The following is a 16185-nucleotide window of genomic DNA, read 5'->3' on the forward strand; positions in this document are numbered from 1 at the left end:
ATATCTTTAGGATTGTATCCATCATTTAATACTCAAAAGATAATCAGATACCAACACACCTGATACTTCTAGTTGAAGAATGTGCTGGCACTAGACTCAAGACATTAACAGTAACTCAGTGACTTTGTGGGATATGCTGATGTACTAGATGGTTGATTGGGTCAAAGCACACTCCCACAACATCACGTAGATACAGCTGACCTATATCATAGTTAACAACTGCTCATAGACTTCACTAGAGAACTGTGATGGTTGTCATTTCTGAAATACAGTGAATGTTAAAACACAAAATCCTAAAGCCTTCAGAGGGTGCTTGGTCATCTCCAATAGTAGTAGTCAGAAAAATGGAAGGTACATCCAGATTCTGCATTGATTTTAAGTGGGAAAATGCATTAACTTACACTGACACCTTTCATTTATTGCAAATAGGTGAATGATTGGATGCTTTGGAAAGGGCCCATTGGTTTACTACTTTAGACTTAGAAGGTGGATACTAGCAAATCAAACAAGATGATGAGAGCAGACTTAAGACTGCTTTTAGTGTGAGAGATGGTTTGTATGAGTTTTGCCTCAGACTGCTTGTTCTGTGTAATACACCTGCCACTTTTGGAATTATAATGGAGCTTACACAGAAAGGGCTGCAGTGGGAGAAGTTCCTGATCAATGTTGACAATCTGTTGATCTTTAGTCGCACACTCAAGTCTTTTGCTGAGAACCTGAAAATGTATTCCAGTGGATAAAAAATGCAGGTCATATTGTCAGTAGAGAAGGAATTTCTATGGTTACTGCTTAAATAGCAGCAATACAAGTTTGGCCTCAACCTATGACCAAACAGAAAGTCCACTGTTTCCTTATTTTTGCATTATACTAACAATGATATGTGACCAACTTTTCCAAAATAACATCGCCATTATGAGCTATGAATTTAAGGCAGAGATGCACTTCAGATGATGTGAGGAATACAAGTAAATTTTCCAGTCCCTGTAGTGTTTCATTAGTAGAAGTCCCATAGCCGGCATATCCATGGCATTAGTGGAATTGGAGCAGTGTTATTGCAGTTGCAGGACAGAATAGAATGTGTAATCACATGTACTATTCATAGGCTTATAGCACCTAAACCACTTGCGGTTGTTGTCTTTGTAAAACACTTTTGGCACTACTTCTATTGTAGAACTTTCTATCAAGGAATTTATAATTACTATATGATCAAGAAAGTGATTGTAATGAAGTTATTAGTTTATGAAATTTATGAGTTCATAGTTATAAAGATTTAATTTTGTGTTCAATGTAAGTTTTATTTTAAAGGGTTTATTCTAGTTAACATATTGGTTATTGGCCTATTTTTCTTTGTTGAAGGATTTTGAGTGATTTTTCTATGTACGTTCATTCATGGTAAAGGTCTTATTTGTAATTATGTAATTTGTTTTTCTGTATTTAAAGGGATTATAGTCATGTCTTGCATTTTTAAGAATATTCATAGTAGTGTATTTTTATTTGTTCAAGAATAGTGGCATGTGAGATTTGTGTTTCTGGAAGCCAGAATGGGTTAACTCAATTCTTGGATAGTAAAATTAAAGTTAACTGTCAGCTTGAGACAAGCCTGAGGTGTTTCCTCTTCTGGTAGTGTTACAGTATTTAACTCTGAATTCATTATTTGTTCTGAATGTACAGGTGTAACATAATACATGGTTAAGAAAAACATTACGTTGATCTTGTTTCAAGTTACCTTTGTTTGTTCTCAAAGTAAGCAATACCTGCTACCACCCAAGAACACTGCTTAATATGACATTGTGTAAGGATGGCAACAGCAGTGTCCTTTTATGGTTGCACAGATGCTATCTGGAGATTACAAAATCACCTATGTTGTAATAAAAATAACTAATCGCATGGGTAATGCATTTCACTCAGGGTAAACAAGAGCATCAAAAGCCAGCCCCTGCCCCGGGACAAACATCTTTGCCAGGCCCCCTTTCCTTCTCTTTTTAACATTTTTAAGAACTGGTTAAAAGGAAGATCCTAAATTAGGACAGTAACAAGCTAATAAACAAGGCACAATCATAGCAGCAGCCATTTTTAGTTCACAGTGTAAGTGTAAAAATATTAATAAAATAACAACAAATATCAATTAAAAATATAAGGTAACAAATATATATTAATTATTACTCAAATCATTATTTCGATCATTCTTAATGTATCAAGCATCTATATGCAAAAAAAAGCCAAACTATGCTTTTTATGATTAAATGAAGATATAGCCCATAGGTGTTTTGCGGGTTTTACAGTATAATCAGGTTTCATTTGTCCAGGCTCCTGGGCTGTTGCTCCCTTTGACCTCTTTTTCCAGTACCTTCTTATTTTGGTCAGTCACAATCTACACAAATTCAAGAGATATCAACTTCCACCTCTTTTTTTTTTTAAACATGTTAATCAGTATTTTACATGTTTCTCCTATTGCCCATGTTGCCTCCCTGTCCCTCTTGTTTGTTGGACCAGTATGCTTTGGTGCAACATTGAACTTTGGATACATTTTTGGATTCTCAGCAATTGAATTCTCTACTCCCCCCTGTGGGGTTTGAATCCAGGGGCTCCAGTTCATCTTAGTCTTGCCCAATTCTCAAGGATTTGGCTTTCCTTCTCCTCCTTTGTACATTACCTGTCTTATCTCCATTACTGTCTTTGATCCACTATGGCTCATTTATTGGCCTCTGCCCTTTCTCTAAATACCTGGGTCTCATGTTGTTGGGACTTGTTGGGAGGGATTCTTTACTTGTGGGGGCAGATATCACCCATTAATCCCTGAGAAATTTATGTCAGGCTCCAATCCTATGCACTACTATATTTGGGGGTCATCTTGATTCCTTGGAATCCAAGATTGATGTTGCTAGAGTGCTCTCTTCCTTGTCTTCTCTGGCAACACATTTATCTCACCCTTTTGCTTCCTACCAGAAGTTGCCTGTCCTTGTTTTGCAACCTTATTCATCACCCAGACCCTTGCCTTCCTTCTGGTGCTCCTGTCCCTACTTTCGTTTTTCCCACACCTGAGATGGAGGTTCCCAGACTGGTGGTGGCCAAATTGCTCCATTTTTTGGCCATATGGCAGCATTTTACAACAGTCCTGTGGGTTTTGCTGATTCTGTGAGGAGGTCTCTGCCTTCATTTTTGGTAACCACCTCCCATTCCGCTATTTCCTTCTGACCTCCTCAGGATCCTTCATCTCTTGGTTGTATTACCAAGGCCGTCCACGACCTGCTACACAAAGAAGCTATTGAGCAGATGTGCTCCATTCAATCAGGGTTTTCTTTCCATCTCTTTGTGGATCCCATGCAGATGGGAGATTGGAGACCTATCATCAATATGTCTCAGTTGAATTTGTTTCTGCAACCCCTCCCCTTTGCTTTACTATGAATTCCTATCTCTCACTTTGATGACTGTTTTCCCCAGGCTCCAGATGACAAAGTTCAATGTGATGTATGCCTTTCTTTACATTCTTATTACTCCTGAATCACACTGTTTTCTTCAGTTTGTCCATGAAGGTTTTATGTTCCAGTTTAGGGCTCTGCTGTTCATACTAACCTCAGGTTCTTGTGTGTTTTGTTGAGTGATATGCTCTTTTACCCGCCACCTTCACTTGATGGGTCCTCACACTCAGCATTACATGGATGACTGGTTCCTGCTTACTACTTCCCATTCACAGTCTGGATGCCACACTCATCTACTCCTACAAGAAGCAACGTGGGTGCATTTTCCTATCAAGGTGGAGAAGTCTGTTCTTACCCCCACTCAATACCTTGTTCATTGGGAGTTTTCTTCAATTCCATCCTCAGTCAAGCCCAGCCTTCTCATCTTTGTCTCTAGGATATGGAGTGAGTGGTTACAAATGCCCTCACCTAACATTCTCACACTCCTATGGGTTTGAGTCTTATGCATTTACTTTAGAGGACACTTCTCTGTCAGTGTACCCATCCTTCCCCAATCAGGGCTGACCTGGCTTGATGGCTCTACAGGGACCAGACCACGACAGGCATTTTGCCTCCTCCACCTCATCTGGATTTATATTTCTCCATGTATGCATCTTTAGAGTGTTGGGGTGCTTCCCTAGACTCTGGTCAGTTGAGGAACTTCTTGCGATTAGTCAAGCTTTCTCCCACTTCCTTTCTTTTCTGCGTGGGAGGATGGTTTTAGCTTGCCATGTTCCTGGTGCCCTGAATGTAGTTGCAGATCAATTATCTCATCCCAACAAGATTCCCCTTACTAAGTGATCCCTCGATCCTCAGGGCTTTCAGTGGGTGTGTTCTCAACTGAAAACACCTTGTATCGATGCTTTTGTCACCCACTGTAACACCAAACTTCCTTCCTTTTGGTCTCCTGTTCCACACCTGCTAGCTCTAGGGGTGGATGCATTCAGTCAAGTTTGGAGGGATCTTCACATCTATTCTTACCCTCCTATTTGACTCACCTCCAGAGTTCTATCCCTTAAACAAACCCCTCCATATCTAGTCCTACTGGTGCTCCGTGTTGGTCAGTGCCACTGTGGTTCCCTCTGCTCTGACCTTTTCTTGTACAACCTCCCTTACCTTTACCTTTGTTGCAGTCTCTACTCTCTCAACTTAGATCAGACATTGTTCATTTAGATGTCACCACATTTTGTCTTCACCCATGGCTTTTGTCAGGCCCTTGCCTTAGTATAGGAATAGACTAAACATGTTGGATTTTTTTTTCTTGATCCATCAGACCTTCTTCCATAGCCATTTACCAAAGGCAATGGTCTCCCTTCTGCCTTTGGTCTATTCGATATGGCTTCCCTCCTTCCCACTCTTCCCTTCCTCATCTTTCCCAGTTCTTCACTTGGTTGTTTAATAAAGGCTTATTTGCTTCAACTGTGTATAGCTATCGGATGGCCTTGTCGAACACCTTCCGTTTCTCTAAGTTTCATATGGTTTTTCTTCCCCTGTCATTTCATTCCTTTTCTGCACCTTTTGAGTCGTATATCTTTCACATTCCTTTGATTAACACAAGTGGGAACTCAATGGGGTCCTTTATGCTCTTTCCTGTCCTCCCTTTGAACCTTTGCCATTGTGTTCCATGTACCATCTCTCTCCCTGAAGTCCTATTTCCTTTTCTTCCTTGATTGTGAATGTTGTTGATGAGATATTTATGACATTAATATTACACACATAATTTATCATTCCTCTTATGTCATCCTATATCCTGACTGGTTTTCCTCCCAAAGACTTATGCTTCCTTTGAAGAATGTTTGGCTTTCATACCTATTTCCTTCCCTTCCATTTCCCACTTGTTCTCCCATTCCTATCCTGATTGGCTTCTTTGACCAATTTGCTACTTATGGTGTTCTGTCTTTTTTGGGGTTCACGTCTCCAATTTTTTATTCTCTGGAACCCTTCCCTTTCCCGTGATCTGACCCCTGTCATGTTAACTGGTTGGGTTCATCAACTCATTAGACTGGTGTATTCGGACTTATACATGAAATGTTGTCGTCTCCACAACATTTCTTCTCATAAAATTCATCACATTACATGCTAGCCTTCACCATCCTTTGGAGGAGATTATTCAGGCTGGAATGTGGACTACTCCTAATACTTTGTCACTCATTATCTGCACAATCTGGCTGTATCTTCCTCTGGTGGATATCGTCTCCCTCCAGTGGCAATTCTACACATTTCTGTTTGCATTTGACTTGGATAACTCTTATCAGTTCCTTTCATTTATGCTTTTATTTTCAATAACCATAGTTTTAACCAATGATAATGGGATCCCACTCTGTGGCAGGTGTTGCCTTATCGGATATATATTTTGCCTCAAACCTGCACTATTTACTGATTGCACTATAATGCTCACTGTAGAGTTGGGGTGTTTCGCAAGATCACTGGTGACATACCCATTGGTATGTATATATGTTTATAAATATCAGTAAATTTCATTCAGTGGTGGACAATCACTCATGGACTTCATGAGTAAAGCAGAAGGCGATTTCTGCACATCTCTGCCGACCCTTTGATTGAATAAATCGGGGTCAGTCTGATTTTTAAAATAGGGAATCTCAGACACCCATTGCACTTTATCTGGTGTAATGTTTCTCCAGACTCCACACTGCATTTTCTTCCCCTTTTCTTTCTTCCAGTGAAGAATGGGAGTCCTAACCCCTTCCCAATTCCCAATTGCTGCAGTGGTGGACTATGGAGGCTTCCTCTTTAGTGAGTTTAGAAATTTAATTTACCATACCTACTCATAATTATACACTCAGTGAGAAGAGAGCAAAGCTGGTTTCCCTCGTTCCATTTCCCCTGCATGTTTTTTCTCAGGTGGACAGCTGTCGGTTGGAGTATGTTGGATCCTCCTCATAATACTGGGTTCGGGATGACACTGCCCTGTTCCCTTAGTTGTGTGTACTAGAGGCCCCTCCTATTGTTAATTATGGCTGGAGGAGGCTCTTTCCCTGCTCCTACGGTTGAGATTTGGAGAGATATGACCAACCTATCTGCCATGATAAAAAAGTCGCGTCTAACAGGAAGTCATTATTCAAAGGATTAATAACCAGATAATGATTGACCAAGTTCAAGCTGTGCCAGTTGCTTTCCCAGGGGTTGAGCATAATGGTTTATATATTGTATAGGTAGTCAGATATCGTAGCAAATTGGTACACTGTATAATAATAATAATAGTTATGATGGATAACAGTTCAATAAATATCACTTAAAATTGTTTGGTTGGTGTTTTATGTAAGATAATTTATTCATTGATCACATTTATTTCATAAACATCCACATATCACATATAAAATATTACAAACTGACATAAAATTTATTTAATAAAAAATCATCCACTTTGAATGTTCACAAGTCTGGTAGTTATTATATCAAGAAGCATTTCATTGTTAGTTTTCAGCACACAATTTTAGTATCAGTTTATAAAATAATGTGCAATAAATGTCCAGAATTCTACATCAGAGAAACTGGAAGAAAACTGAAAACTAGATTGACCAAACATAATAAAAAACATCCCATACTTGTATTTATCACCATTGTAACTCAAAAAATCCACAATATATCTATACAAAATGCTGTAATTTTAAACAAAAAACCAAGCATTAGAAGCTACATATCTTAACTGAACAAAATAATCCCATCCTAAACCAAAATTTCACCTTGAAACTTGGATCCTATGTTCCTAGCTCTGAAAAGGGACCATTCAGTGAATTTAAAAGAACCAGTAAAGAAATAAGAATAAATATCTAAACTAAATGATTGCTAGACTCCTGCCAATACCTAATAAGATAATCCTCTCCGAGTACAAATACTACATAAAATGTAATATGTATTAAAACAATTTCAAGTTGACTAAAAATTCTCTGATTTCCATGTTTCATTTATTTTGTTGCTTTCATCACAAATTTGGTCTATATCAATGTCCACATCATGTTTCTGTATCAACACTTCAAGCCTTCTTCACAGCAACTTCTAGTTGTCAGCTTGAGGCATTTTATTAGCCATGCTTATCACACAGATTAGTCAAGTCTGTCACTCAAAAAACTGTGGGTTGTTAATCTTCACACCTTGCCAGTAAATACTAATCAAGTTACTTAACGTCTAGGCCACTAGCTCAAAACCTGCTACATTCACTAAAAGAATAAACCTTAATTCCGCGAGTGGGGCGAAGATAAACAACAGTTTCTGACCATCCCTGGTTATCTTTCAGGAGCTGAAAGTTTTTAAACCAAAATACCTATGTGTATGTACTAAAGAGTTTGACTTGAACATCCCGAGGTACCAAGATACATATACTAAGCTCTGAAGCAATCTCTGGTAATGTGACCTATTTGTTGCATACTGTATACACTGTATTCATGTGTGTCTGTAAATTGCATTATTGATATGAAGAAAAGTTCTTATAGAGAGTCATTTTTCAACCTTCCACCCAAAAATCATGGTCGTATGGTTGGGGTTAATGAGTATATGTAACATGGTCCACGTGCCCTAGCTACTATGTTTATGATACAATATATATATTTGTTTTTTTATCCTCAACCTCCTAATGCTGAGGACGGGTTATGGAACCTCGTCTAGCTGGTTGAGGTTGTGTATGTACATAGCTAATTCAGTGTATATTTCACTATGGATTGAACCTCTCAGAACAAATTCCACTTGTGCATATCCTTTTTTATACCCGTATCAGATTCATTTCCTACTTCAAGAGTGAAGAGTGTACTTGTTCCATAAGTAGTATGTTACCCTACAAGTGTGCTTTGTTTTCATCTCAGAGCACACCCATTCATTCTGGGCAGTTGCTTTATGCTTGTTTTCAATTTTGTGTTCTTGATCTGGGCCATCCACTTTTGCAATGTGGGATTCTAGCTTTGTGCCAATGGAGGTAACACCATATTGGAAGATAATATTCTCTTATGCTGAAAATGTATTTCCGATACGTACTTACATCTCTCACACACTTCCCACCCTTCCTCACCACTGCAGGTGTTCTTCTTTTAGAGGCTGATGATTAAGCAGGAATAGCAGAGGGAGATAGCTGCACAAATATAGGTGGTGCAGTACTGTTAGTGAAGAGTAATCACATGATATATACATGTTCAGAATATATAGACTGGTGCATTATTGCTAAATTTTTAAACAATGGTTATAGGATAGAAAGAAGATCGAGATAGCTTTGTGTGAGAGGAAGATAAGTACCTGTTGGAAATACATTTTCAGTGTATGAAAAATGTTAACTTTGTGTATTACATGTTTCCAGTCTCATTACTTTATTTTACATTGTTTTATTTAAGTAAAATTTTAGTTACACTTGTAAATCAATATCTTGAATGAATATCCTGTTATTTAACAGACCTATTTAACAGCTCAAACATATATATTCAGTTCACCTGAATATACTACATATAAAAAAAAATGTTTAAAAATAACTTATAATAAAAGTGATAGTGCACCTTTTATGGCTGATTTTTTCATCCTTCACTATTTTATTTGTGTAAAGTGTAAAGATGCTGAGAATGTTTTAAATATAATATCTGTATTTTTTTTAGGTGAAAACAAGAATCGATGATTTTCATGTTGATAAAGAAATAAGCGATTAGAATTTTGGAATATGACTTGTAATTTTCTTGTTCTTACATGTTTATTATACATTTGAAAGTAGTCATTACTGTACATGTAATAAACTGATTTGTCATATATGTGAATTTTTGGTTTAGTTTGCTTTTTACTAAATTACATGAATGATGAATGTTATGCTCATAAAAATATTCACAACATATGCCGTAGATAAGATAGTATAAATTTGGATAAATACATAATGAATTAAAGATATGTTTCTTTTCAGGAACATGGGGTGAAGTTTATCTTTACTCTTGTGGGAGGCCACATTTCACCCATCTTGGTTGCTGCTGAGAAATGTGGTATAAGAGTTGTAGACACACGGCATGAGGTATTATTTAATTCTAGCTACTTTTTTCGCTGAAAAAAGTTCTTGATTTTGCTATAAAACCGCCAATACAATGTGCCAAATGTGTCAATTCATTTTTTTTATATATATAAGACTTTGACTATAAGAAACAAGATCAGGTTGAGAAAATATTAACAATATAGCTCTTATGTTATAATTTTGGTTCACATTTAGAACTTTTAATAGTTATATAGGCATAATTAACAGTAACTGATTAAAAAGAGAGAACTTTGTAACAAAATCAGATAATGTTTGCTTCATTGAGAAAACTCAATAAAGTAATTTTATTCATCAGTAATACTATTATGATAGCAATATATGTTTTTGAAACGGTTTGTTTTATCTTTGATTTGTTTATTAAGCTCAAGAAAGGTATATTTTGATCTCTCAACCACACACTATGTAAAATACAGAATATGCCTATATTTTTTGTAACTTTTTTTCTTCTTTTCTAAATGAAAGAAACCTAGTAAATAAAAAGAGAACATAATATTGTTTTTTGTGGTTTTATATCTTTTAGACTTACTGATTAAGAAGCTGAATGATGCCACCTCTGCATCATAGGGGAAACTGAAATATCCAAGATGACCTCCAAGATGGCTGCTTCAACATATAAATGACCACTTCTTGTCTTCTGTATCAGCTATGACAATGATTTTGGTGTCTCTGGGTAGGTTAGGGTGCCAAGGAATTCGTTTTTTCACTTTGCTTCACTGATGGATCTTTTATATAAGCCAGATTTTTAGATGAATGCTTTTACAAGTGTATAAGGAGTAATAGTGTGACTGATACTCAAGATTGAAATTTACTTGACCATACAATTTTGTATATGCAATCTGTGCCAGCAGAAGTTAGTTGCTTATCCTGAAGTTCGCAGTTGAAACAGTCAGCCATTATTCTAATGCAATGTTGCAGCCACCACTGATGTTTTGAAAAGATTGTCACATTCTCTTTGTTAGCCTGGAAAAAAAGAAATTCATTCCACAAATTAATATTACTAGAATTTGTTTCATATCAGCTACACTATTACTGCTTATACACTGGTAAAAACATTCATCTATGATTCTAGCTTTGGTAATAGACTTATTACTGAGACAAAGTGAAAAATGGATTCTATGGCCTCCAAAACCTAGTCACAGACATAGGAATCATTAGGATAACTGATATAGGAGGTGAGCAATGGCCATTTATGTATTAAAAGGAGCCATCTTGGACATTTTAAACAATAAAATCCTCCATAAGTTAGATAAAGTGGGAAATGGATTCTTTGACCCTCCCCAAACCTGGTCATAGGCACCAAAATCATTGTTCTAACTAACATAGAAGCCAAAATATGGTCACGTATATGTCATTGCTACCTTCTTAGTAGCCATCTTTGGTATTTCAGTTTCCTCTTAGAATTCAGAAGTGTCATCATACAAATCCTTAATCTGTAAGTTTGAGAAACATGTAAACCACTGAAAAGTATTGTGTGGATGATAATTTTGGGTTCAGGATGTGGCAACTGGACTAATACATAAGATTTTTGGTATTGTGGAACAACCTTTGCAATAGATTACACATTTACCAACCTCCATGACCTTTACTTGAGAATTAATGCATGAAATATGATCTTAATTAAATGTAGCTGACATGTAATGCTCTGAGGAATGTGTCAGTTGTATTTATCTTGACTGTGATATATGCATATTCTTGGATTTATACCAAGTTCACTATCCTTCAGACACTTTTAACTTTTCCAATGCAAGATTTGTTCAAGTAGTTAATGTGATCTGTTTATTTTTCATACTGTTTTCAATCACTTTTCAAAAGGGTTTGTGTACATCATTGTTCAAGACTTACATCAACATCATTGTTTTAGTGGAACTTGAGGCAGAGTATAGACGTAGTAAGTTTGAGAATTTTAATGCACTGCAACTGCCTGTAGAAGGAAGCATAAAGAAGGCCCCAGTATAGAAGCAAAAAAAATGTACACTTTTCATTCAACAAGCAGTTGTATAAATATTATATTATTCAAAGTGGCATCCAGTGAGGAGTTTATAATGTGCAGATATTATTATGTCTATAACCCTTTTATAACATAGAAAATGAATATCTTTATTCAGGCAAATATTTTAAGATTTTAGTGCTCAGCTAGACATTCTGTGTGAATCTCTAATGTCACTCTTTGCTGTTACACATAATCATAGTAAATGCAGATATGTCTACTACTGTAGGTGGTCATTACATTAGGTAAGTCATTAATTCCTTTGTCATGAAGTCTGATGCACTAGAAATGGATAAATGGAAAAAAGTTACTTTCCTTTGCTTTGGTAAAGAGATTTTTCTCCTGATATGGATGAGAAGTCCATATGAGAAGTATTAGCAAAAAATAAACTGGAATGTTAGCATCCAGCAGATACGTACCTCAGAATAATTACTGTCTTCATCCATATCAGAATTGTCTTGGTGTTAGTCTAGTGAAGTTGTCTGGAGTTTAGCTGTCCCTAAATGCTGTACATATACATATATATATATATATATATATATATATATAAAAGAAGCTGGGCTACTATGGCAAATAAGGTAGACTTCACATACCTTTGTTTAGTTTAAATTGATAAACTCTATTCTTTAATTAAAACTGAAACAACTGTGTCCAGTATTTCTTTTTTGTTAAGTGTGACTTAAACATGACATATATTTCCTAAGAACTTCAAGTATTAAGGTCTTAATACTTATCCTTAATGTGATGAAGAGAAATGTTCTTTCCCATATCGTACATAACCTTATTTTTCCCGACTCAGTGTTGCCCTCTATGTGCAAACCTTTTTGCTCACCACTAACCTTGAGGCTCCCACTTAATCTCATGTATTTCCATGTGATGTTGCTGCATTGTTTCATACAACCCTCCATTAACTGGAGTGTGACACAATCTCGTAGTGCAGCTGGCTCCCTGTATATTGATTGTTCAATCTTCACATCTTGATTTGGCACTTGTGTGTTAACATGTGTCTTTTTCACTCAAGCGAGATTTCTCAACATCAAAATTTAGTTGAAAAATTTATAACACCAACTGTTGTGGAAACATTTTTTGTTTCTATTTTCATAACAATCCTGTCTTTGCAGACTTTGTGGCTCTTATTTTCTACAACATGACTTACACAAGGTGGTCATTTAAATTCTGTCTAATTTTGTTTACTCTAACAAGGTGTCATGTACTCCTATATTTTCCTATTTATTCGTATATTTCATAGAAATACTTATTTTTTTTCCTATGTTTTGTATTTTCATCCTATATTTTACAGAAATTCTTATATTTTCCTATATTTATGAAAGTGGGTAAGCAAGAAATATAAAAAATTCAAATAAAAATTTCATACTTAATGTAAAAATTTTGCAGAAGAAATATTACAAGATTATGTCTTTTACGACTATATTTCTGTACTTTTTCTCAGAATATATGTATTTCTTCCAGATGTAGCCCCTGCCTAGTCCAGCCACTAACAGCCTCATTTGTTGGATATACTAATTGAATCCATTCAAATCAAGGAAACCATTGTCCTCACCATTTAATGGACTGGATTTTTTTTGACTGAAAAATTAAAAACATAATTATTATAATACATTCATTAGCATGAGGAAATGCACTATTAAATACTATTGTGGTAATAACAAAAACATTTGTCAGTTTTGGAGGAAGGAAAGTTCAGAATATTTATGCTGCGTAAATTTTAACTAGAGCAACCTATCTAGATGTTTTTCAAAGAAATGTTGAAAAGGTGTTAAAATATCCAACAACTGAATCTGTTTTAGAAAATTTTCATGACAGTCTAATATTTCAATATTTATTTCAGGTAAGAGTTTGCTAATTGTTAATTATGCCAGAAGACAAAACTAAGTTTAGTGAAAGGTGGTTTGTCTGAGGTTGATGGAATTGGACATGAATTGAAGTTATGAAGTGTTAAAGGAAGTACCTTGTATTAGGCAAAACGTACCATCTGTAAATCTGAAATCAAATGAGACAATAGTGGACTTAAACAGATCCTTCAACAAGCATCAGGATCCCATTATATAAAAACTGAATAAATCCCTTCTTTTATCGAATCAGACGAAACTCATATTAAAAAGTCAACCAACCACTGACACCTTAAAGGAAAGTGCAAGTACAGAGTTTGCAGGTGAAAAGCAGGACCTTCTAGTCAGATATCTGAGACATTATCTGGAAAAGATAAGTTCACAGTTCTGACTTACACTGCCCCAAGAAAGGATACCTTGTGTATGGAAGTTATCTGGGCAGCAAAATGTGCATTGTCCAACATAAGTTTCAAAACTAGTGATGGTATTGCTGAAACTTTCAAAGCAATGTTCCAATACCTGATAGCTGACAGTTTCATTATGAGCAGAACAAAGTTATTTTACATACTATCATTTGGTTTGGGTCCAGCTTTCACTTCTGCTTTGATATATGATGCACAAAATTCAAATATTTCTTTTTTATTGCAGTATGATGAAACAACTGAGGCACAGGTAAAAAAACAAATGGATCTCTTGATAAGGTATTGGTCCTCAACCCATGATGAAATCTGGTGCAGGTATTACAAGTTATTGTTTGTCTCTCATGGAGATGGAAGTCTGTTGCCAAGCATATGGTGGAAACATTACAGGTTGATTGCATACCATTGGAATCCCTAGTTGCATTGGGTAGCAATGGACCAATTATTAACAAAACAAACTTGTAGAGAAGTTTCCAAGCCAGTCAAAGCTGCTGATTCAGAATGGAATGGTCTTTTTGATGTAGATACATGTAATCTCCATACAATGTACAATGCTTTCAACAAGGGCATAACAGAATATATGGTCAGGAAACAGAACATTTAGCGATAGATTTATTTGTACTATTAAAGATCTCATCTGGAAGAAGGGGGGATTACAGAAACATACAAATAGATCTTGACCTTCTAGAGGAAGTCTTTATATAGTACACACAAGTTTTTTTTAGATGAGCATTGGATCAGTCTTGAGGCGCATCACTGAAAAGTGGTCAGGGATAAGGGAATATATGTCATATTTAGAGAGGGACCCAAAGATAGTGCCAAAGAGTATCAACTTCAAAGGGATAAGGGAAAACCCAACATGAAAGTCAAATTGTTCTTTCTGTTGTCAGTTATTCCTCTGTTTGAAGATTTTCTCAAAGAGTTCCAAACTGATCAATCTATAATTTACCTGCTATACAGTTGAATGACAATGTTGGTTTGCACCATTCTGAGATGGTTTGTCAAAACAGATATTGTTAATAGCATAGCACCACAAGACCTGCAAAATCTAGATATTGGCATTAAAAACCAGCTAGGTGGTGAAGACATTATCTCTGGGAAAGCAAGACAGGAGCTTTCCAAGATGAAAATAGAGACCCAGCACAAAGAAATTCTTAGAATACAGTCATTCTTCACTGCAGTATCAAAGTTCCTGATCACTAGACTTTCTTTGAAAACAATTTCATCAAAACACTAGCTTATTTGTCTCCAGAAAAAAGATTTGAACAAGTTTCTGCTGCAGGTGTATAGGTTTTATCTCTCTAACTGAAGTTTGAAGAGAAGGTTATAATTAACATTACAGATGAGTGGAAAGTGTACCAAACAGATGATTTAGAAGACAGGGAAAGGGTGGATCATTTCTGTAGGCAAGTCTTCTTGAAAAAGCTTGACAATGGAAACTTGAAATACAGATTTTTGCCTTTCCTTGTAATGAAAGCATTAATATTGCCCCATGGAAATGTAGACGTAGAAAGAAGTTTGTCTGTTAATATAAATGTTGTCACAAAAAACAGAATTGTCATTGGGGAGAAAACTGTGAATGTTGTGAGAACTATCAAGGACATGTTGAAGTTTTCAGATCCTGACAAGCTTCAGCCTCATAAAATTCCACTCTATAGGGAAGTGTTAAGATCTGCTAAAATGGCTTATAGCAACTATAAACAAAGACTGAAGGAAGAAATGCTGAAAAAGAGAGGCAGAAAAGAGAAAATAATGAGCTTGAAAAGAAGAGGTTAGAAGTTGAAGAGAAGGAAACTAGGAAACAAACACTGTTCCCTTCTTGAGAGCGAGAAAGAATTGTTGAAGAAGGAAACTGAAATTCAGAGGAAGTTAATCTGTACTGAAGAATTGCTTAACTCTTTCAGTATGGGCTCAGTCTCTGGGATCGACCTCTTAACCATTTTGTGCTTGTTATAGTTTTCATGCTATAACTTTTAGATTAGTAAGCGTATACTAACAAAATTTGGCATATTATCAGTAAATATTACAATGCTTTCATACCCAACATCATATTTATTTTATTTAGTCTTAAGGTTTGTTAAGCAATGTTTTTCCCTTGTCTTTTTTCTTTTTGAATATTGCCTATCCACATGCAAAGTAATTTTTATTTTAAGATTAAAAATACTTTTATGGATCAGAATATTTTCAAATTTCAGATGCAAAATCCTCATAATGTCCAGATAGATATCAAACGTTTCTTAAGAAAAAAACTATATTCTATGTTATTTTCACTAACGAATCTCTGTATGGGTTTGGTCAATTTGACCAATCTTGTAACCACCATAAAAATTAGGAAATAAACATAAATTATGCCTTTTTCATTCTAGAATGACTACAAATTATAACACGAAAACATAATTGTTTAGACTAAATAGCTTAAATTTCATAACAATATATATATATATATATATATATATATATT

General features: G+C 35.6%; 1 protein-coding gene across 1 annotated transcript in view; it reads left to right on the plus strand.

The window, feature by feature from the left end:
• LOC106466229 (acetolactate synthase-like protein) overlaps positions 1–16185 on the plus strand; it is a gene marked incomplete at its 3' end in the record, with an annotated part of 55320 nt that overhangs the window by 8796 nt on the left and 30339 nt on the right. The window contains exon 3 of the mRNA XM_013926480.2: positions 9346–9450. Within this exon, the coding sequence (XP_013781934.1) occupies positions 9346–9450 (105 nt within the window). The remainder of the gene's footprint in view (positions 1–9345; positions 9451–16185) is intronic.

The sequence above is a fragment of the Limulus polyphemus genome, unplaced genomic scaffold (assembly GCF_000517525.1).
Source record: "Limulus polyphemus unplaced genomic scaffold, Limulus_polyphemus-2.1.2 Scaffold2195, whole genome shotgun sequence".
In the NCBI taxonomy this organism is placed as follows: domain Eukaryota; kingdom Metazoa; phylum Arthropoda; class Merostomata; order Xiphosura; family Limulidae; genus Limulus; species Limulus polyphemus.